Here is a 24,374-nt window from a genome sequence, read left to right as displayed (position 1 = left end):
AGGTGTAAATATGTAACACAGCAATTTCTCTTTCTCTTAACCCGTCTTCCTAATAGGAAAGACAATAGAAGATGTCATTGAAATAATCCATAATGCTTTTCGTAAAATAAGTAATGGCTACAATAAAGTAGCTACTAGGTTAACTTGGTGATGTTTACAATCAGAGAAGTAATAAAAACAGCTGAAACAGAGGCTGAAAGAGGACCAAAGTTTATCTTGCCACCACACAAAGTAAGGAGGATTATTAGGGAGGTAAAAAAAAGAGCCAAAATGCACTGTTAGAAATCTGGGGACACGATAACAACCGTTTATTTTAAAGGTTTAAATGAGGCCCGCATCATTCCTGGAATGCCAACGACTGTGGAGGATGCTGTAAAAATGTTTCAAAAGAGATGTTAAAGGAACTATTCCTGATCCTGGACAAATTTGAACCATGAGTAAGAAAAGTTTAGTTGGAACTGTAAGGCTCAAACTAAACCAGCTACTTTGTCCCCTTGAGAAACCCTCCTTCTCTCCCTCCTGGTCTCATCCCAGTCAACATTCACAAGACTAAGCATGCTCCTCAAGCTCGTGCACAATCCTCAGAAGAAACAAGGCTTCATCGGGGAACTTTTTTTTTATTTTCTTTCACATAAATGGCTACGTCTTGGGTAAATTATATTTTCCTATGTTAACGGTCAACACTTACGTGCATGCCTTGCTGTTCTGGTTACATACTCTGTTGTACAAGCGCTGAAGGAGCTACTGTTTATAAAAGGCTTTGCACCTTGTTGTGCCATTGGCAGAGAAAAGTCGTTCCCGGATGATCCCCAGTTCGCTGCTTAATCCTACTAAAAAAAAAATAAAAAATCCTGGACTCACTTGATCTTGCAATCAATTAGTCAATTGTTATTATCAAATTCCGTCTTTTAACTCCTAATTCATTGCATGAACAGCATTTTTCTTAACCACACAAAAATAAATTCAAGTATACCTTCTTTAATTAGCTAGCTTGTTTATGGTGTCATTTCTGCAATCCTAGACGAAGGGGATAACATTGTGTTTTTAAAAGTCGTATCACATTTGTTGTTCCTAATGCCAACTTGTTTTTGTTTTCTACTTAATAGCACTTGTGTTCGGACACTGAGTGAGCAATGTTTACACCAGAGATCCGCTGTTAGCTTTTGGTAGCTCTGCTGTGCTTCTTCCTAACAAGTGACCTGACATTCCCCATGAGCTGAGATGAAGGACACGTGGCACCCAACAAAGTGGATGAAATGGCATAGTTAACCTGGCATCGGAGTAGCTATGGAGAGAGCAGCCTGACACGGTGGCGCAGGAGTTGGGGAGTTCGATCTCCCACCACGACCGTCTCAGTCGTTGTGTCCTTGGGCACACGCCGATGTATGGCAGTAACATAGCTCACCACCGTCAGGGTGGAAATGTGTGTGTGAATGGGTGAATGACTGACTGTAGTGCAAAGCATATTTATTATTCTTACTGAGACATGGCTCACCACGCTAACCCCGGATACCCACAAACAGACCGTTTTCATTTACTCTGGGCTGACAGACTCCAAGAGAGCAGTAAGAAGAGAGAGGTGGTCTGGCTGTGCCTCTGAATGAAAAATGGTGTAACTTTGGACACTTAATCAAAAAGACTCTGCAGTAGGGCTATTGAGCTGGTGGCTGTTAGCATGAGGCGAGAGTTTACACATTATCGGAATAACAGTATGTGCCCCTCCCTTGGCTAATGCTGCAACATCTTGTAATGTCCTCTAAACCTTGACCAGCAGAATCCAAACGTAGCGTCCCCATAATCACGGACTGTGTTAACTTTTGTGTGGTAAACACTGTGTCACACATGAAAATATGTGAGAAATATGTGAGAAACTGAGAAATGGTATGAGGGAATTGAGGGACTGTCCCTGTCGCTGTACGATCTTTCATGAGGAGTGAATGCTGCTTGTCAAGACTTGATGCTACTGGGTTACCTTAGATAGGAAACTTTTTGACCAATCTGTATGATTTGATTGAACTTTACTTTGTAAAGTGACTTGAGATGACATGTTTCATGAATTGGCGATATACAAATAAAATTTAATTGAAAATTTTAATTAAATGGCCTGCACTTATATAGCGCCTTAGGAAGTCTTGAGGACCTAGAAGTCACTACCACTGTGGTCCCTTTGCAGACAGAGAGTAGCTGTGCTGTATTTTTATTTATTTATGCCAACAGAAGTAGAATGCAGTGGAGCCCAGCGGAGCTGATCAGACGGAATAGGGCAGGGTAAGTGTAAAACGGGCTGATGAGCTGCAACGCCACCAGCAAAACCAGTTGTGTGTTCTCCATGTTGCTCTCCGGATGAGTGGCAGGAGGATATGGATAGAGCTTCTCTGCCTTTGTCTGTTTGACCTATGGTGTCTTTTTACCGCCACCCGCTGGGCCGGAGTTGTACTGCAGTTCATCTCACAACTTTATCAGCCACTAGGAAATGGAAACATGTCAAATCTAATAACCCCAGGCTTTGGTTTACCCTGGAACACCAAAGCACGGGGCTTTAAATTTTGGGGCTTGTGATGGAAAAAGGGCTAGTGTTCATCCTCCCTGCTTATTTTTGCATCTTTTTTTTAACTACTTGTAAATTGTAAGTTGGTTTGTATGCACAAATGTACATGCAAGTTCTGTACATTTTCAAATCACCATTGTTCTAACATGCAATTTCAATTTTTAATACTGTAGTAAGTTTGCCCTTACTATACAGTGTCTTATTCTAATTTTTAGTTTTGGTTTGCCACATTTAAGTGAATTTGAACGCTTCCATTTCCTTATCCCTTTGCTGCTGGTACACCTGAATTTCTCCACTGTGGGACCATACATTATATTTATATTCTATAATGGTTCCAATAATTTCCTTTTTAAAAATTGGAGGAAAAGCCTTAAGCTTTATGTGTTCTGTCCTCTTGAACTAGGTCTGAGTCAGTATCGTAAATAAAAGCCTATCCCTATCCATCTTCAAAATCTAAACTTCCGTTTTATCTTAAGAGATAACAATATTGAAATTGTTAATTATTGTGTAGCATAAATTTTTCATATATTTGTAAACTTCAAATCTTAAATAACTTTGGTTTCTAAACTGATTTGGGAAATTGTGTTATTGTTGAGTCTCATTTGTTGAGCGTATTGCTTGATTGTGCTCATCTTTTAGAACAAGTCACTGAAAGGTGCTTTATGAGTTCAAGTAAATTGAGCAGAGGTTAAGGGCACAACTGAAGCCTGCAGACCACTATGCACCCATTTATTACCATCAATATATAGATGGAATCAGATAGTAATGGTTTTAATTTTAAGTACAGGTTTAAAATGTTAATTTAAAAATACTGAGCAAACAAATTATGCCTCAGTATTTTGAGCAGAAGGAAGTCTGAGACGGCGTAAAAGGTTACCTCAACCCTATTTGGAAAATTATAACAGAAAATAACACATTTACTCTACTGTTAAAAGGTGTTAATAGGTATGTAATTTCTATAGCTAGAGAATTGTTTTACACATCCCTGCAATGCAATTTTATTCTGTTTCCCCCACATTGTTCAAAGGTGGTCCAAGGTGATGCACAACTGCATCTTCCATTAGCTTCAACAAACCACCATTCACACCTACTGTTAAGCTCAGCTCATTAAATGAAGCTCACCAGAGGACTTTTCACCCCTTTTTCAGTGTGTTGTGACGGTGTAAAGGAAATAAATGCTATGTGCCAAATCCTGAAACGACTGATATTGGAATGAGCTAACTTTCAAAGTTTGACTTTAGTGACTGAAAAGTCTGTAAATATCTATATTTTAGAAGGTAATGGACAACTTTTTCATTGTCTTCTAGAATAATTTTTACAGCCCAAACCAAAATTTATTAATGTTTTGAAGACATTATTACAAATAAAATGCATAATTTCTTCAACTTTGCGTGTACTCTCATGCTGTAAAACTAGCTTAACCTCTGAAAAAAAAAAACAATGTCATGTTTCAAACCAGTTTAAGATTTAGGGGCAGAAACAAAATAAAGCCTTCACATCAGTTTATTGACAGAGGTAGACCTTATTAACACGTCTGAATGGAATAAAATGTCCACATTTTAAAAAATCTTGTCAAAGAAATATTTTGACTGGCTCCTCAAAGGCATGGCTGATCTCTCAGCGGGAGAACATGAAGAGTAAAAATAAAAATCTTAAAGAGACTGGCCCTGGGCCTACTTTTCATATCTTAAGAAGTCACACAAAGATTGATGAAAACTGGATGCAAATGATCCTCAGAGATGTGGGGGATTATAGAAAAAGCCCACATCAAGCTCCTCAGAATGCTCAGTACTCCCCACTCAAAGCACTGATCTCCAAAAAGGCTAAGCTCCTCTGGTTGCCAACCCCCTACTTAGAGGACCGTAGGCTCCATTCACCCAGTCATCGTGTCAAGGTTATTTTGCCATCTTTGAAGGAAATGGCTTTTGACTGAACCATGCACATATCTTCTAACTTCTTTCTACATACATACATCCCGATAATTTTTATGGCTTAAGTCGACAAGCTGGCCAATTTAGTGTGAACCACTAGCGAGGCACAAACTTGCGCACACAGCTTGTTCTCTAAGACAGGGGTCTTCAACAGGGGGTCCGCGACCCCTAGGGGGTCCGCGGAGGTACTGCATGGGGTCGCGAAAGTTTTGGTTGAATTAAAAAAATAATAATAATTAATTAATTAAAATTAAAACATGAATCTGTCAGTTATGTTAATAGTTCAGTATTGTATGCAATATAACAGGTATGTTTATACATGCCAGTGGCACTAACAAGCATCACTTATTTTTCTTTTCACATTTATGTTTTAAAAATGTCCACTTAAATAGCTTTTATGCATGATTACATGCAATTGACAGACATTGTTGATCTTGGCAGGTATCAGTTTATTGTGTTATGTTATGTTTATAAATGGCTGTGGCATGGCCACCCTACTCACTGTGCCTCGCACATGTTTAAAATAAAAACATGAATATATGAACCCGTGTATTATTTCAGTATCTTAGTATTGAATGCACAATAACAAGGTACATTTACACATGGCACTATAGGACCAGTTTGATGTAACACAATTTTATACAATATATATAATTAGGGGGTCCCCGCTCCATCTCGCCATCAGTTTGGGGGTCCTTGGCCTGGAAAACGTTGAAGACCCATGCTCTAAGATATCTACTTTTAATGTATTCATAAATGTACAATCAAGTTTATGTTGGGTATAAACTAAGATTTTAAGCTTGATCGGGCCTGATAGGTGACCAACTAGAGTTGTGCTGGTCTAGAAGGAACACATTAGGCATCCTGATCAAATACCTGACCACTTCAAAACACTCTGCAAGTTTTTGCAGACCATATCATTCTGTTGACGTCTTCAAGCCACGGCCTTTAACGTCGAGTGGTAAACATTGCAATAGTGTAAAGCTAACATGATAAGTCATGTTTAAGGCCTTGGTTCTTGACACGAGAGAAACTGGTCTTCCTCCATCTAGGTCAGGGTCCCTGTCTCAAGAAGAGAAGTTCACGTATTGGTGTCTTGCTCATGAGTAATGTAATGAAAGGGTGTGTGATGGATACCTGGATTAGGTCTAAACTGCAGTAATGCCCTTTTTTGAGTGGTTTGCCATGGTGTGTAAAAAGTTAAGTTAAGAAAATAAGAACTGGTTTTAGCCTATAAGAAGGTTTTTCAATAAAGCATTAAATTCTTGCTTTTCTGGTAGTAGCTGGACAGACTATGGGTCAGTGTTTTCAGTGAACCCATCATTGCACATTTTCTAATACTGTGCAGCTTTTTATAGAGTACAAAGTATGATTGGATGTTGTGACTGCACTTTGTAAACTGATTATTTTACTATGTTATGTATTCAAATGTGTATTTGAGCTGCCATACTGGCCAGGTCACTCTTGGAAAAGAGGTTTTAATCTCTGAGTTTTTTACCTAAATAAATTAATCTACTGTATTTTTCAAACGGAAAGGCACACCGGATTATAAGGCACACTGTGAATTAACGTGTCCATGTGTGTCTTTGTCCACACATAACCCGCACCAGATTATAAGGCACATTAAATATTATTCTCAAGTGTGTAATATCACTCTGCCCCTCCGCGTACACATCTCTCTCCTGAAAGGGAGTGCTATCCATCTCTGTCGGAAGGACAGAGTAGTTGGACTACAGCGCTCTGTTTCCAACATAAGGCCAAAATAAACGTAACTTTTATATTAAATTAACTTACTTGGTTTATTGTTGCTAGCGTAATATCCATTGAGTGGAGCGGCTTCATTGCTAACCAAAGTCGTACTTACACATTTTAAAGGATTTTTGAGCATATTTCACCACATAAAATCAGTCAGTAACCACAAAGGTAATCATATATAAGGCACACCGGATTATAAGGTGCACTATAAATATTTGAGAAAATTTAGGGATTTTAGGTGCGCCTTATAGTCTGAAAAACATGGTATATGGATCATGACTGAAAGAACCCCTGAGACAAGTAGTTGAAACAAGTTTCCTCCATGGGATGGCTGGAATCAGCCTTAAATATAGGGTGAGACTTCCTTCATCTCAAAGATGCTAGGAGTTGAGTTGAGCTCCTTTACATTGAAAGAAGTCGATGCCAAGAACCACTGCCTAATTGCAAGAAATCAAATTGACTGGACGATTGTCAACTCAAATCAGATTTTTATCCGATCGATGAACGCGCTGTACATAAGCTTTAGCAGGTATCAGTGGCAACACTCTTCGGTGTGGGTGCCCTTTCTGAGTGATAAAGACACTCAGCCATTTTAAAAGTATGTATTAGGTGCCTAAAAATAAAGTCAGAAGAAGCTTAAGAGATCTAAGTTATTTATAAAGGAAATATGTATATTCTGCAACCCATGGGGACATGGCTCAGTTTCATTCAGGCTCTGACAGAGTGAGAAAGACTTTCAGCAGAAAACAGAAAGGTTAAATAGAGTGCAGAGAAGCTGCTTTGTCTTGTCTGTTTGAGCTTACACCCTCTGTCTATTGTGGAACATCCTAGATTTGGAAATGGTGTCACCCTTTTGGGAATTCTAGCCAAGGTAAGAGTTTTCATCCTCTCAGAGAATTGATGCTGGTTATGCTAATATGCTAAAATATGCTAAAACCCAATTTAAAATGCATCTCTTTCCTATGTTGTTAATCATTGTGTCTTGTTTTCTGTTACACATATTAGTGATACCATATTTTTATAGGTATTGTCCTCTCATAGACAATGTGGTCACCTCTGCTTCTAATTAATTACCATTGATCACATGAACATTGTGTAACAATTTGAATGAGATTTAAAGAGACCTTGTCTTAGACATCATACTTCCCATACAAGGTCTACAATTTAATTTAGTTTTGTCCTAAACTTTAAAGAAGCGGAGGGCTAAGAAAAAGGCTAAAGCGATCCAGAAAGGACATTAATCACCATTAATATTAAGGTGATTGGTGGACAATGAGCAAAACTGGAAATACACAGTTCACATGTAATTCTGTTCTTGAATAATTTCTACATCCTGATTTCAGAGTGAAAATAACCCGCATATTTACACAGAACAGAGCGAGATACCATTACAATAAATACAAAGAGTTGACTACTGCCTTAAGACAAATGTAACTAATAACTTAAAGACTTTGGTAGTTTGTCAGTTGATGTATAAGCCAAATACCCGTTAAAAGGTGCATAGCAACGTAAATTGACTTTTTATTTATTTATACGTCAGTAGCTCACTCTGGTTGCATGCAAAGTTTTTTATGAAAGATTATCATGTCCTGCTGGCGTATTATTTCTTATTTTGGTGTTTTATGCTTTGTTTTGTTCAGTTTGTTTGTAAATAAAGCATTTCGTGTTTATTTACGATTTTAACGGAAGTACGTACTGCATGTGCGCAGCAGGGGTTAAAAAAAGATGGCAGCTAACAGCATCTCCCAGCGAAACAATGAACAAAGGTCCAAGAAAAAAATAAAAAAATAAATAAAAAATATGATTCCGAGGGAGAAAAGACTGGAATGTCGGTGGGAATACAGTATGAAAGCCGGTGTTCACTGAAGCGGACGCTAAACCGGCCGAGGCTCAGATGTGACCGCAGAGTTGACCGACGTGAATAATTGTTCTGATATGAGGCTGTTAAAGTTTTCGTAAATTGGTTTATTTAATTAACGGTTGGTCTTCGATCACGTCGAGCTTGCACTTTATTGCAAGGCATTGCAGAGGGTCAGGCTTGGTTCAGCATTATTTACAACTGATTTATAAATTAACCATTCCGTCATTATGATAGTTCTGCGATACTGTCGCTAGATGTCGCCACATCTGTTTATATCTCCGAATCGCGACCAAGAGGGAATTATTTTTCCGCTCAAAAAGGACCATCAAAACACCATCAAGAAGGAGGGTTGGTGTATATAACTTTATCTTATCATGATCAAACAATGTTTGGTCTTTATTTCTAAGCGTATTACGTGGCTATATACCATTGATATTTCAAAAGACCCAGGTCAAAGAAAGGATTTAAGCAGAGAGCATACCAAAGCCAATCCAAACCATGCCTTATAAATCATCTACTTAGTTTCTCATCTGTTCCTGAATTTCTTTTGATTATGTGCTGTATTTTAGATTTTTTATAAAAATATAGGTCATATTTCCCTCATAATACAATTTGTTTGATGAGCTAAAATATTCAAGGGTGACAAAAACTACCCAACATATTTTCTGCTATAATTTGTAAATTTATTTTATTATTGACTTTGTAAAATGCCTTGAGATTACATGTATTGTAAATTGGTGCTATATAAATAAAATTGAATTGAATTTAAATGGGTAGAACAGTTTTACTTTTTCTTTTTTTAATCTCTATTTCTTTACATACCACATCTTGTTTCAGAAAGCCATATTTACTTGTCCCAACAAAGTTTTGGGCCATTCAAATCCCTCCCCTAAAAGTTAGTATTCAACAGCAGCAAAACTAATTCTAGCATTTCTCCCGCCTGGAACCAATGCTTGCAAAGCCAGACGTTTATAACGCTGAATGCCAATGCATTTGACTCAGAGGCAACGCAAGTTAACAAATTGGATGGCAGGCATCTATCTAAACAGCATTCTCCCAGGACCGTGTTGAATGTTTTATGAGGAAAAGCTAAAGTGGAACGCAGACTACAAGAAAAATAAAGGAGTTGTTTGGATGAAGATGCAAGAGCTAAGGCAGAGTAGAACAGACAGCAAAAAAGGGATATAGGGTTGAAAGTCTGTATCAGCCAGCCTCTGTCAACCTAATAAGAACATCATGGTCAGAGTGCTATGGCTCATAGAAGGGATGTTTGATTAAAAACACATTGTTTCATGCTGGGCTCACAGTTTGCCTCTGAGGTTCATTTCCCACCAAAGTGAGTTACAGAATGCTTGACACGAACGACACGTCCAAACATCCTCTGACAAGCAAAGAAGACAAATGAACTGGTTATGACATTGCAGTGGTCCTTTGGGTTTTTACAAATGACTCCTCATATGCCTCCTAGTCGCAGCATATGTCTGCACCCTGTCTAATGAGGGCTTCTGATATGAGGACGGTTCAATAACTAATGAAAGGAGAACCTTGTTCTCTTATTATAGCCCACACGGTTGACACTAAGCATTGTATAATGTATTGGAAACTGCTGCGCAGTGACACACACTTATTAAAAAGCGAGTTCAAAAAGGCATCTGATAGACTCAACAGCGCCTGTTCCTCCCAAATGTGTGCTAGGATTATTTTCTGGGTGCAAAAGCAAGAGAGACATCTAATTAACAGGGCCGACAACAACAGCAGGCACCGACGTAGCTGAACACTAAACATAGAAGAGGTATAAAAAAAAAAAGTTATATTTTACCAATATGGTATTAGACGTGATTTTTCATGGTAGATTAAAATCAACACCTGCCGTGTAATGTGTTTGAGAGCTAATCAAAGTAACTGGAACATTCACCCTTAATAGTAGTCTGCTTTGTGAGCTATGTGCGTGGCATAGACAGTTTGCCGGATTTTGCAAGCATTTTGCTCAGACTTGCAACGTGTCATCTTTGTGCTCATCTCATACTTCTGACCTTCAACATATTCTGCATCAGACAGTCTGAGTGGTATGTCAGCTCCCATTTGGCCTCATTTCTCAGCCCGTTTAAATATTGCCCATGCTCATTTTACATCATGAATCACAGCAAAACCACTGCACTCATTTATACATCTGATGTAACCAGGGCAGGTTTTTTAAGTATCCCTCATGAGCGGAATGTGATATGTAACATTAGGATGCTGCTCTTAATCTCCCCCAGCAAGAACATAATTGAGGAGTCGAAAACGCAAAGACAGTTTCCTTGCTTTTATATTGCATTTAAAGGCCCAGAAAAAATGGATGCCATTAAATTAATGTTATAAGAGGTCAACATGAAAGGGAAATAGTAAAGGAAGCCTACTGTGCTGGTTAAATCCACAGCTACCATCGAGAGTCTGTCAATAACAATTTTTAAAGCTACTCTTTTAAAATTATCTTTTCAAAGTTTTCATAACTAACTTGGCAAAACTCTGTGATGTAGCTCGGTGGTCCCCAACCCTTGGAAGAACTGTGTCATTTGTTACTGGGCTCAACTGAAAAAATGAAAATAATGCTAGTAATTTATTCTATCATCTGTTTAAACAAGGTTTTATTTGGAAAAAAACGGCTATATTCTCTCCACTACATCCGTCTTCAACTCACGGTTGACACAGATCTGGGTCACATCAACAAATGTACTCGCGCAGTTTCCTACATAGTGGCTAACGGTAAGTCTGAGAAACAAACTCTGCCTGCTACTGAAGACCTTTTCCTGTGACCTTCTTGGAGTGGCTGCACAATGACGGTCTTAAAAGTATCGTTGCAATGAAAAAAAGCTAAATTGCGGAGTAGACAGGTTATGAGCAGCACACTTCGGGTGTCATCGACTCCCATTACCACTCGATGGGAGCATCTCGTTGCAGAGAAACAAGTTCAGGGCTCCCACTGATTCAGCGTTGTGGTGAGATATATTTTTATGCACTATATGTTTGTGACAATGTATATTATTATTTTATTTAGAAAATAGCACAGTTTTTTTTTTTTTGCCTTTCCTGAAGCACAGAACAGATGTGGTCTATAAGTAAAAAAATCATTGTCTTTAGGGAATAAACTATGTGATCCTCATTATTTTTGCAGCAAAAATGAACAGGTTGTTATCGTTGCATTGATTTCACTGAAATACTGCAATACTTTTGTTAATTGACTACCAAATTGCAATACTGATTGTTATAAAAGCGGACATATTTTAATCTTTTTTCGGCGCAGTTTTGTAGACCAAGTTGAAGGATGCCAAAGCTACAGGTGGATAAGTGAAAATGTTCGGTGGTTGGGTGTATTAATACAATTCTTTACATCGTCCCCCAGCGTACTACAAAAATGTCCAAACGGGGTGTGAAGTGCCTCCTTTGCATTTAAAGAGACCGCACCAAAACAAGTTGCTCTCAGACGCACTTAGGATCAGGGGCAAAAGATGGGCTGTGGGGCAACAATGATGAAGAATCCAGGCAAAGGGTTGCAGTTCCACTTTATATACACCACAACAGAATGATTTAAATTTAAAACGAAAGGCATTAAAAAGCATGACAGGACCCATTTAAGACTTTTTTTCATGATTCTCTTTCTTTCTCTTCTTAAAAATGCCCCCAGTATTTTCATGAGCTTGGTATCACAAGCACTACAAATATCTATCAAAGGTGGGCATTGAAGACCGTGAGAAGCCCATCCTATGGCCCAGATATGTTAATGACGTGCAAAATTTTCATGCGAGCCATGTGGAATATATTAGTCAATCAAATATTACAATTGCAATATTGCAAGAATTTATACTGTGATGACAATTGAAAAACTTTATATTCTGCAGCTTTACTTCATATGAAACATTACTAGTCATTAAATGTCCCTGGAAAATAAATCAAATGCACCCTTAATAAAGAGAACATGTAGACCCCCTTCAGAGCTGCTGTTTGTGGCTTTCTTACTGCAAATGTGCGACAGTTGACAAGAATTATTGTTGGAAAGAAACAGCCTTTGTTGGTGGGTGGATATTGGAAATGGTGCTCTATAACATCGACCTGAAGGTAAAACTCTAAACAGTTTGCACCCAGGATGTGTGTGATCTTTAGACACGTTAACTGCCCTTTTCCTGACCATAGACCTGAACAAGTCCTGGACACAGGGCAGGTCGGCCACAATGGTCCTCTCTGCAGCCCTAAATGGTCGCTGCAGTTTCGGCCTGTCCTATTATGTGGATGAATCAAACCACACAGTGATGGATGTACACAGAACAGACAGAATAACAGCTGGGTCGTAGATGACCAGCAGCTGTGGTGGAAGCTTGTACTTCTTGAGTTGCCAAGCTTCCTTAAAATAAATGCACTTGGCCTCAGTAAACTTATGTCTTTGAGTTAATAACTGATTGTGAAATAATATTCAACTTAGTGTGGTAATAAGCATCTATAGTCACTTGGTAAAGAAGCCCTAAGAAGGCATCCCCAGTGAAAGAGAGATTGTATTGGATGCTGCAGTTTTCTGTTTGTGTGATGTGCCTCTTTGTACAAAGCCTTCACAGAGCTGCCAGTGTACAGGGGAGTTGCACAGAAAGCACCTGAAAATAAGTAGGTAAAGTTTATGACTTTTAGAATAAAAGAGCAACCTTTAAAAAGCAGGAGAATATAGGTGCCTGTAAGTGTTATCCACAAAGAATATACTGAGACTGTAATAAAGCATTTTACGAGCTAAATTATGAAACAGTTGCATCAAAACCCGGAGTAAACATGATAGCGTAGCCTGCGACCATATCAAACTGCTCTGAATGAAAACATCTTGCTGTTTGGCAACAGCAAGATGGCAGTTTATTGGCGACTGTTGCTGTATGTGTTAAACAAGACATAGGATTCTGTATCTTTAAAATAACTATTTTCTACTACAGATACTCCAGTTTGGACAAAATAAAATTTGACATTTTAGTAAACACCGTTCATCTTTGTGTAAGATTCCCTTGTGGTGCAAAAAAGTGACATCTAACGACTTCTTGTACATGTGGATACCAGACTTTTCTTTTTTTAATATTTGACACCAAATATCGCAACCGTAAAATAACTATTTAATTAGTGCAACCATACTATAATTACTTTATAACATTTTATTCTGTCTGAGTCAATTTTATTATACTTTGACCTTAAAACTTTCAAGGTCTTGCCGTAGGCCTTGCCCCTTTAACTTTAGCTGCAATACTAGTGCTTAACAACTACAGCATAACAGTTCACACTACTACTCATTCTATAGAAGGTTAAATTTGCTTATAAGCAGCTAAAAAGCACCCAGAAAAAGGGCTTGACCCTAGTCTCCCTTTATATTCTGCCTAGTTTTATTTAAAAGAAAGAAAAAGGAACATTTGTTTGGTCAGGCAGCAAAGTGCCTGAAGACTTTGAGAGCCATTACATCCAAAGTATAAGGGCTCTTTTCAAACAACTTTTGTCAGGCTAGGTTGTTGCTATAATATATATATATATATATATATAATTATGTTCACCTCTTTAAAAATACAGGACAATACATTTTTTTCCAAAGCTCACTCTAATATGTTTATGCAAGTAAATTACTAAAATAAAAGTCAACTTGTGTTTCAGTTCAGATAAAAATTAATTGATGTCAACTCCAAAAGCAATCTCTTATTTTGATGTTTGGTTTTGTAGAAGATGCAACACTTTCAAGCATATATTTTAAAATAATTCCAACACATGTGAAAGACTCTATATATTCACAATTTAGATTTATTTACACCAAATGATTGCAATGTTTTCTTCACCAGTGAATCTAATCCAAACAGATGTATACTATATACACTGATCAAAATACTTAAAGGGACACTTTGAAAACAAAAAGTGGATCAATATCATCATGCTGGACATCCATACAGGTGTAGAAAGGCTAATGTGGTGAGATTAACAGGATGCCACATCATTTTATAAAAAAATATCAACCCAGAGCGTTTAATCTGAAGTCCCAGAGAAAGCGAAACTGAAAAACTTATGCAACAGGCTAGTCCAAGTTGATAACATGTCATTGCAGCAACTCAAAATGGCACCGACAATGCGGGTGCATGCTTGCTATAAGATGGAGGGTATCTCCTCCCTGATCTTGATCACTGAGCTCTTGGACAGTCTGAGGTACAACCTGGTGGCGTCGGATGGACCTAACCATAATGTATGAGAGATGTTCTGTTGGATTTAGTCCAGGGGAGAGTGGAGGCCAGTCAGTGGTATCAATTCCTTCATCCTGCAGGAACTGCCTGCATACTCTTGCTACATGAGGCCAGGCATTATCATGCAACAGGAGAAACCCAGGACCCACTCCACCAGAAGAGGGTTTAACAATGGGTCTAAGGATTTCACCCATAATACCTTTGGCAGTTGGGGCACCATTGTTCATCCTGCACAGGTCTGTGCACCCCTCCATGGATATGCCTCCCCAGACCAACCAACACCAAACCGATCAGGCTGAACAATGTTGCAAGCAGCACAACGTTCATAGCAGTTTCTCCTGGCAATTCTGATGTTTTCTGACAAATGTCAGTTGAGCTCATAGGTACTGGGAACTAAGCACAGGGCCTACTATAGGATGTTGGGCCCTCAGGCCACGCCCATGACATCTGTTTTTAATGGTTTGGTTAGAGACCTTCAGGCTGGCCTGTTGAATGTCACTTTGTAGGGCTCTGGCAGTATTCACCCTGTTCATCCTTGCAAGAAGGAGCAGATACTGGCCCTGCTGATGGGTTATGTACCTCAGACGGCCCTGTCTAGCTCTCCTAGAGTAACTCCCTGTCTTCTGAATCTCATCCATGCTCTTGAGACTACACTGGGAGACACAACACACCTTCTGGCAATGGCACACATTGATGTCCCATCCTGGTGGAGGACTGCCTGTGCAACCTCTGCAGGGTCCAGAATTCCCTTCAAGCTACCAGTAGTGACACCGACCCTGGTCAAATACAAAACTACGGAAAAGCAGTCAATGAAACGAGGAGGGGAAAATGTCTGTGGCCTCCACTTGCAAATCCATTCCTGTTTTTGGGGTCGTCTCATTGTTGCCGCTTTAGTGCACCTGTTGTTAATTTCATTAAGAGCAAAACAGCCAACACTGTTTTCATTGACAAACCCCTCTTCTACTTGACTGACCAGATGAATATTCAAGAGGTTTAACTGACTTGATATCACACTTTGAATAAAACGTGTTCCTTTATTTATTTTTTTGAACAGTGTATTAAAGATTTAGGTATGAGGATGAATTAGTTACTAGTAGTGTGACATGACAAAGTACCTGGCATAGTTGAAGAGGCGGCTGCCCCACAGACTGTGCTCTCCTCTCGGTGGTGAGTGGAAGAAGCACGAGTCGGACCCATCGAAGGCGTTAAGGCCATCCTCTGTGTTCTTGGACGCATGACTATGCACCACATCCAGGAGCACAGCAATGCCCATGGAATGAGCTACATCAATCAGCTCCTTCAGGTCATCTGGGGTGCCAAAGCGACTACATGGATAAAAGACAAGCATAGCTTATATGAATTAAACTATTTTAATAAAAGATTGATTTTTCACTACACAAATTTGATCCATGACATCACCTAAACTCCCTTGTATCACTAGTCGAAGACAGCGTCGACATCTTTTTCATAAAAGAACATAAGAACCTATACATCTCACACATCCCTTTTTTTCTGCATCTACATCTGCAGTTCCTTGCAAACGTATTTCTACTCACTGAACCTTTGGATGTCAACTAATTGATAAACACCACCTTTATGCAAACATAATTATAAAAAGCAGCTGTTGTGTGAAGGTGTCAGGGGTTTGTTAGAGAAAATGAATAAATGAAAACCATCATCAGTGGGAGATGGAGGACAACTATCAGTAATGCGCTTCACAAACATGGCCTTTTATGGAAGCGTGGCAAGGAGAAGCATGCCATTATAGCATGAAAACGATAAAAAGTCAGGCCAGGGAAGGAGAACAGTATCAAAGACCCATGGTAACTCTGGAGGAGCAGCAGATATCCACAGCTCAAGTGGAAAAATCTTTTGACAGGACTAAATCTGGCCTCATGGATGGGTGCCAGGAAGAAAGCCATTGTCAAAGGAAAGCAATAGAAGACACAGGAATAATGTGGAGAAAGGTGCTCTGGTCAGATGAAACCAAAACAGAACTTTTTGGGAAATGCTGTAGGGTAGGAAATTAAATGCACCCCCTGCCCCCCTTAACACACCATCTCCACATAGAAAGCTCTTAGAGGCTTACTTCAAAAAGATGTGGAGTCAAAAGGCATGCGGGTAAAGTACAGGCACAGGGGAATGGATACTTCTGCAGTAATGAACGTTTTACCATAATTAAAAGTAGGAAAAATTCAAATGCCATCGTAAGTCAACATATCTACACCCAGTAAAAACACAGACACCTCCAAAAACATTCTAAAGACATTTGAATCTGTTTGCGTAATTATTTATTTATTTATTATGGCAGAAACAGACTTTAGATACTCTGCATACACTCCTCATGTTGACCTCTATCATCCCTTCTGCCCTTCAAGCAATCACAAAATCAAATTTCTAAGAAAAAAAAGGACAGGCAATTTCACCCCTTGTCTCAGCATACGACCACTAAGGATTTAAATTTGCCTATCAGATTAACAAAGAGTGAAATTACAATACATACGCTCCTCTTTCAAAGTACTGGATAAAAGGAAAGAACGAGCTTCACTGAAAGATGACAAAGACTTGCGCTGGTCCATCTTTATCTGTGCATCCCCCCACTCTATGGATTAACAGCAAGCGTGTTTACAGAGAGATTATTGATGGTGTCAGACTGCCTAACCTTGATTTGAGGTGACTGTGCTGAAGCGGCTCACTCAGTTTATGACAGAGTGCAGTTACAGATACTACAGAGTGCAGTTACAGATACTACAGAGTGCAGTTACAGAGCGGATAGAACTGTATAAATGGGGAAACTCTGCAACAAATACACCTTTGAGTTCTAATCCCTCATAGTTCACTCCCGACTGATTTGTTAACACCTGTGGTTACTGAAGCAGGTCATGGATCTCTGTAGTGTGAGCCGAACAAATGTGGCTCAGAGGATTCATCTCAATGCATTTATTTATCTTTATTTACTTTCAGTTTTTGGTCAGAATATGACAGGGGAGTGTTGTTCAGCATTGTAATTTCTGGATTAATGCACAAATGCTGTCTGCAGGATATGAAATGTGCATATGGATGAGCTTCTGCACTACATATGAACATATAATCCTATTTCCAAACAAGAAACCAATGAATATTATGTTTATTGCTGTTTAAACAGCGCAGACAATACAAATCTTAACTTGGAATAATTCAGTTTGTCAACAGTAAAACTATTTATTAGAACAAAGCCTTACCTGGAAGCAGCAAAGTAACTTGTAATCTGATATCCAAAACTTGCATAGTAGGCATGTTCCATGATCGCCATCAACTGAATACAATTGTAACCTGGATGAACAAGAAATTGACATTAAAAAGCCATTAATCATTTTTAGCATTTCTATTTGTCCTATTTCCTGTTGTGTAATGAGTACAAAATGAACTTAATGGCATACATGAAAAAAAAAAACTTTTAGAAGCTGCAAATGTCTTGAAACTGAGGTAGAGGTACAACTAGCAGGATGACTTAAAATATGCAGCTGGAGCTGTACAAATACTCAACCTAATGTTACAACTACAGACCTTCATGATTTTTTATTTACATGGTCTTAAACATTTTTTTTTTTACAAATATAGCCAGGAAAGAGTGGTGTGTATTTGTATTCAGCCCCTCTGAGAATATACTTTGTAGAACCATGTAGCAACCAATAATATAATTGCATTCAGTAACGTAATCATTTTGGCCATTTTAGACTTAGTAAAGTCAATACTTTAATAATATATTACATTTCATTTATCAGTTTTTGGGTCAGTAATAATAAAAAAACATTTGCTAACAATATGTTCATTTTATTGCTGTTCAATTCTACGAAAATGTAATTATTGCAGCTAATGGTACTGCATAAACAAGACTGCATTTCTTGGGAATACATTTTTTTTAGCTATTTTTGTTCAATATGCTCAGCAAAAGTTAGCATAGTTGACGTCAATCATATTCAGAAATCAAGGGTGTGTAATATGCAGAACTTGTTTGCTTTAATTATGGTTTTAAGAGCCAGAGCCAAAAATCTGTTGTTTATTTGCCTAGAGATGTAAATTAATAATTTCATATATGGACAAATATTATTTATTTGATTCCTGCGAGGAGGATATGGAAGTGATATAAGATCACTTAGTCAAATGCACCAGAATTGAGGAACAACGTTTAACTAACCTACATGCGTTTGCTTGTTGTTACTACTAATGCAATAATTATGTTATTATTTTATAATAAATTGGTTACTGTTAAAATATTTTTTTGATTGAAAACATTAACTTAATAGTCAGTTATTGCATTAGTGGCTTAATTACATTTTAAAAAGGCCAAATTCTTATAAGTTATACATTATTATATAATTTTTACAGCTTAGAGATCTGGACTTTGACTAGGCTATTTTAACAATCCACTGTAGAATTGGCTGCATGTTTAAGATAGTTGCACTGGTGGAAGAGGATCCTGAATAAGAGTAATTTGCTGTGGGCTGGCAGCGAAAATTATCCTTGCTTGATAAATATCTTCATTAAAAAAATCTGAAGCATTGCAGGAAAGAAACGTAAGGTAAAACATCATGAAACAACTCAGATAACTTAGCGAATTCTGATGCTGATAACAGGTTTTATTATTGCCCGGCTGGGCAAAAGCTAAGGAGATCCTCAGGCAAACAGAATTTTCAGTCTGACAGACATTTCTAGCTGCATAAACTCTTCCCCCAGTGGTTTGATAAAGCAGCCTCGGTCTCGGATTTCATACACATCTTGGATCAGTAAAGCAATAATTTTGTATTTCTGGTCTTGAAACAGAGGTGAGTCAAGCAAAGCCTGCCTCATCACGCTCATCGCAAATGTGCCGCGTCTCCACTTTCAAAAGGCTGATGTGATGGTACTTTCTGCCTTACGCTGTCTCCCCTACAGCAGTTCACAGAAAGTTTAAACTCAGGTCAAACTCAGTTCATGTTGCGGAGAGGCTGTGTGAATTTATTATTTGGTGATTATATTTGGGAGTTGTTTAACTTTTTTTCTTCAGACGCAGTGCTTCTGAGTCATACTATCCAAATGCTTACATAAATTACAACTTCAAATGTCAGTTAATGACGTCAGTTGATACTTTAAAATGTTATTTCTTCAAAGCTCTTCCCCCAAGTCGTGACTGTAGCTTTCATCAACATTGCAATCAATTGCAGAAAACTTTGCTGCCCCTGCTAAAGAAAAGCACCCCTACAGCTTAATGTTACTACCACCTTGTTTCATACTTGGGATATTCCAGTTAATGTGAAGTGCTAGTTTTGGCTCACGTATATTGTGTTGCATCTAGAGCAGGGGTCTGCAACCTGTGGCTCTTTGGACCTTCCACAGTGGCTCTTAATAACTTTGGCCTACAAATTATATTTTTATTATGGTATTTAAATGTTAGAATGATAATAAACGCAGGTTTTAGCATTTTTTTCTTGGACTAACTGCTTTTCATTTTCACAACAGAATGATACTGAAAGTGCCAGTAATATCCAATTTTAAATCAATATTTTTTCATTATGTTGATTTTTCTTTTTACATCATTATCCACAAATAACATCCCGTCCATCCTATTTTTTCAAACCTCAAAATAGACATAAAAAGGAGTTTCTTTAACGATTGACAACATATTTCCTACAGTACAACTTTATCACAACTTTTAGGTTTTTCTTTTTCAAAAGGCCAGGCAACATTTGCGGCTCTGAACGAGTTTCATTCAAGTGGACTGTAGGCCAAATGGCTCTTTAGACTGTAAAGGTTGCAGGCCCCCGATCTAGAGCAAACAGTTAAATTCATAATTATGCTCCATGTTGTAATTTGTGGTTGTAACATGACAAAATGTGGACCACAGAGATTGAATATGTTTGCAAAGCACCGTTTCTTACATTTTATTCAGTAAAACTGCTAAATCGATAAAAAAAAAGTAGAATATGTTTGACAACATGAAATACTTTTGATCAATATCCTGGTCTCTTTTTTTGTTACTAATAGCCTTACATTATGTCTCTTTGGATGGTCTGCTTCTCATGCAAAAACTGGGAGAAAATTCTCAGTCCTGTCAGCTTCTCCTTTCCTATGATTCATTTAATAGACACCCGCTGCTTGAATCATTTCCAAAACAAGTATGCAGTAAATTGGCTGAGCAAAAAAAAAAAAAAAAAAAAAAAAAAGATCACACACTGCTAAGCTACTATGAAAGTGTCATGAGTATCAATGACAGTTTCCCTTTTTTGGATACATTTAGCTGCATTAATTTAAACACAGAAGGCATCTGAACACGTAGTTTTCTTCCTTCCCGCAAACCCTGACGCTATGTGACCTGTGCCAGTCGAAGTGTACTAATGAGCTCCAGGCATTTCACTCTTTTGACACGGGCTCTAGCACCTTCGTACAAGCTCAGGCAAAAGGGAAACACCGTCTATTAGAGTTAGGAGGTCATGTACGACATTTCAAAAAAGACCTAGAAAAACAGTGTCTACGAATAAGAGAACAACAGGCTTCTAAAGTGCCACGGAGCACTCCAGTGGGAGGCCCCAAGGTTTTTTATTGTTGTCTGAAGCACATTTATTTATATATTTTTTTTTTTCAGGCTAGAGGGAGAAAGAGAGAAAACTTTACCTCTGAAGGAGTGTGACAAAGCACTGGGGTGAGAGGAAGTTTCTTTTTTTATATATTTATATAAGTACACCCTCCTCAGTCAAGAAAATGAAATGGCAGGCAGAGTCAGCCATCACTGGAGACAATGAAATTTAGCCTCCTAGTGAATCCTATTGTGCAAAATCCCTAGGCTGCTGAAGGTGGTTTCTTTGACAGCATTTAATCTGGCAGTTTCTTTGCCTCCTAAACAAGATGACACAAGCAGGAAAACAGCATTTATCGCTTGTCTCCTGGTGTCCTGCACCAGTCATATCCGTGCCTTTTAATGAAGTGAGGGCAAGCAGGTATGCGCTTACACAGAAAAGAATTCAACACTTTGCAGGGCAGAGCTGCAAAGCAATACCAGCAGTGGCTTTAACTATTGATATTTAAAGTTTTTATACAAATTATTTGTTCAGCCTGGTAAAAGAGCCAACAGAAACTGTAGGGTTTCTATTCACAGCTGAAAACATATTTACACTATATAAGAGACCCAAACATGTTTCTTACTGTTTGATATTAATTCAGACACCTACCATATTTCTGGATAGGCGGAGTGATATTACACACTTGGGAAGAATAGTTAGTGCGCCTTATAATCCAGTGTACCTTATGGCAGAAAAATATGGTGTTTTAAGTAGGATTACCAACATGAGCTCTACAGTATTTGCTAAATACCAAAACATTGAGGAAAATATTTCTTTTCTCAAAGACAAACTTTCCTCAAAGACAAAAATGTTCATTTATTTTCTTTGGTAGACATTTTGGGACTTGGGCCCAACATTTTGGATATTTTTCAACAGGCTTCTCACAGGAATTGAGGAAATTTTGTCTCATTCCTCCAGACAGAACCATTGGCTGATAGCTTGAGATGCCGTTTCAATATTTCCACAAAATGTGCTTCCCTCCATTTTGGGATGTGCACAAGTGACACATGCTGCAGACATATAAACAACATGATGTTCCCACCCACATATTTCACAGCTGGGAAGGTGCTGTCAGACCTGGAGGCTTCCACCTTCTTCTTATTGATGGAACAAATGTCATTATGGCCAAAGACCTCAATTTTAGTTTCATGAAATTTAAATTCAAACCACAGGACATGTCCCCAAAAATGAAGGTCCTTTATTCCCAACACCATATGCAAACTACAATTTGGCTCTTTATGCTGCTTTTGGGAGAATGGCATCTTCCTCGTTGAATGACCTTTAAGCCCAAGTTTTCACAGTATAGGTTTCACATTATTTAATGAAACTCCCTTACCAGCTTCAGTTAATTTTTTTTTATTGTCTTTTGTTCTGGGTATTATTTGTGCATTTCACTAAAAAGAACACCTTCATCTTCAGGTAAAATAACACATCTCCTTCCTGAACAATAGTATGACAGCTGGATATTTCCATTCTGTTTACACTTTTAGATAAATTTTGACCAGATGAATGTGACATTCTCAGGTATCTGGTAATAGTACTCAAAGATGAACCAGATTGGTTTATTTCCACAATTCTATTCCTGATATTTTGCCTGATTACTCTTTTTTTTTATAAGGTCACACAAGAATGCAATATGTCTAAGGTGTTAGATTAAAATCCATCAACAGGTGTGCCTTTATTTAATGCAAAAGTTCCAAGAAATATTGCTCTATTATTCTGGCATTTATAAAATCGGATTACGAAAATGATTACTAACATTCAAAAATAGGAATAGTTTGCCCTTATTTACTGTTCAAGATTTTATTGACTTTTTTTAAAAACAAATATTTAAAAAATTACAATAAACCAGCAGTTTAAAATGTGTTCTTTTTTTTGGTTGTTTTTACACAAAGTTTATATGCATTTTTCCTTTTTGAACGATGATCTTTTAATGGCTGCTGATGAAAGAAAATATTCCTGAATGTTCGTACTTGATCTCAGTGCAACATTTGATACAGCTTACCCTATAATTTTACTGAACAGGAAAAGTTCTAGCTGATTTGTCAGGCTCTGAAATTTCTCCCCTCATTCTGCCTTTTTCACCTGTCGCATTCTGCAAGTTTCAGTTCTGAGGTAAATATTCTTTTTACGAGCTTTCATTCGTTTGCATACAATCTTTTTCCGATATGTCCAACCGCATGTATGCAGGTGTCATCCAGGTGTACTCATACGTGTGTGTGCAGCACATCTGGCCGTTTGTGCCGCGTTCAGCCGTTTGCTGTGTGTTTGCACCCGTCTTCTAAGGCACATTCATCTTTAAGTCCCACCAACTAGATAGGCTCTCCATCCCGGTACATTGTTTAACCAGGATTAGGGACTGGCTCTCCCTGAATGTTCTTGTTTTAAATGCCAACAAGACATCTCCTACTGAAAAGCATAATTCCTGCTGAACTGCATCCTAAGAGCAACAGGAAGTTTTTTTTTTTCTTTCTTCTTGCACAGCAGCTAACTTCAAGAGATGAAATCTTGTAATTTTATCCGACTCAGATTTAGGCTTCGACCTTCACAATAGATACATTTATTGTTCCCATTTCTTTCATTTAGGAGTCTTTTCTGATTTACAGCATATGGTCCACTTTTCATCCAAAGACAATTATTCTTGCACCTGTGCCCAGATCACTGTAATGCCCTTCTTACCTTTCAGGACAAATCATCAATTTCAAACTTCCAAACCATTTACAATGCAGCAGCCAGACTTCTCACATTCATACTCTTGACTCCGGCTTCCAGCAGATTTAAGACTTTGTTTTAAAAAGTTCTGGTACTTACCTGCCGAGCTGTAAATGGCCAAACTCCTGATTATCTCCAAGTTTGCCTTTGATCACAGGCTCAGAATCCCCTGGTTGTTACAGGTACAAGGCTAAACTCTACAGTGAGCAGGGCCTTTTAGTCTTTTAATACTTCGCTTTTAGAGGTTTATTTTGTTAATGCTGAAGACTTTTAAAAACTTTTTGCTGTATCAATTGTTTTATGTAAAGATCTTAGTGTGGATCTTTTCATTTGGTGTATAGTACTTGGTTACATTTAATTTGACCTGTGTTGCACAGTCTTTTGAGACTAACATATAGGATGGATTGTATAAAATTGTATCATTCTACTGCAACAATGCAAATCATTTAAGGACAGTCATTGATTTTCAATTACTTCCAAACACAAGCCGTCACAGCACCACAATTACATTTGAGCAGATGTTAAACTAGAATATTTAAAGCGGAAAAACAGTTAAATAATAAACAAAAACCTTCATATGTGTGTATTACCTACATTGTGTGAATATCTACTACTTTTCAGCATCAAGTATGTCACATTAATTCAGTGATATTGGAGCATTCTGACTGTTTTGTTAACATCAAGAACATATATACATATAAAGATATAAATGTATCTTTCACTGTGCTGGCACAATCTCACACTAAAGCAAAATGAGAACGATATTAAGTC

General features: G+C 38.0%; 1 protein-coding gene across 1 annotated transcript in view; it reads right to left on the bottom strand.

Moving 5' to 3' along the window:
- gbe1b (glucan (1,4-alpha-), branching enzyme 1b) overlaps window positions 1-24,374 on the bottom strand; it is a 180,101-nt gene that overhangs the window by 103,293 nt on the left and 52,434 nt on the right. Inside the window, exons 6-7 of the mRNA XM_036149447.1 lie at window positions 17,538-17,628; window positions 15,432-15,641 (exon numbers count right to left, since the gene is read on the bottom strand). Of these exons, the coding sequence (XP_036005340.1) occupies window positions 15,432-15,641; window positions 17,538-17,628 (301 nt within the window). The remainder of the gene's footprint in view (window positions 1-15,431; window positions 15,642-17,537; window positions 17,629-24,374) is intronic.

Source organism: Fundulus heteroclitus, chromosome 18 (genome assembly GCF_011125445.2).
Source record: "Fundulus heteroclitus isolate FHET01 chromosome 18, MU-UCD_Fhet_4.1, whole genome shotgun sequence".
Taxonomy (NCBI): domain Eukaryota; kingdom Metazoa; phylum Chordata; class Actinopteri; order Cyprinodontiformes; family Fundulidae; genus Fundulus; species Fundulus heteroclitus.
Note: the sequence above shows the minus strand (reverse complement) of the source record. Positions and strands in the feature narration are given on the sequence as shown.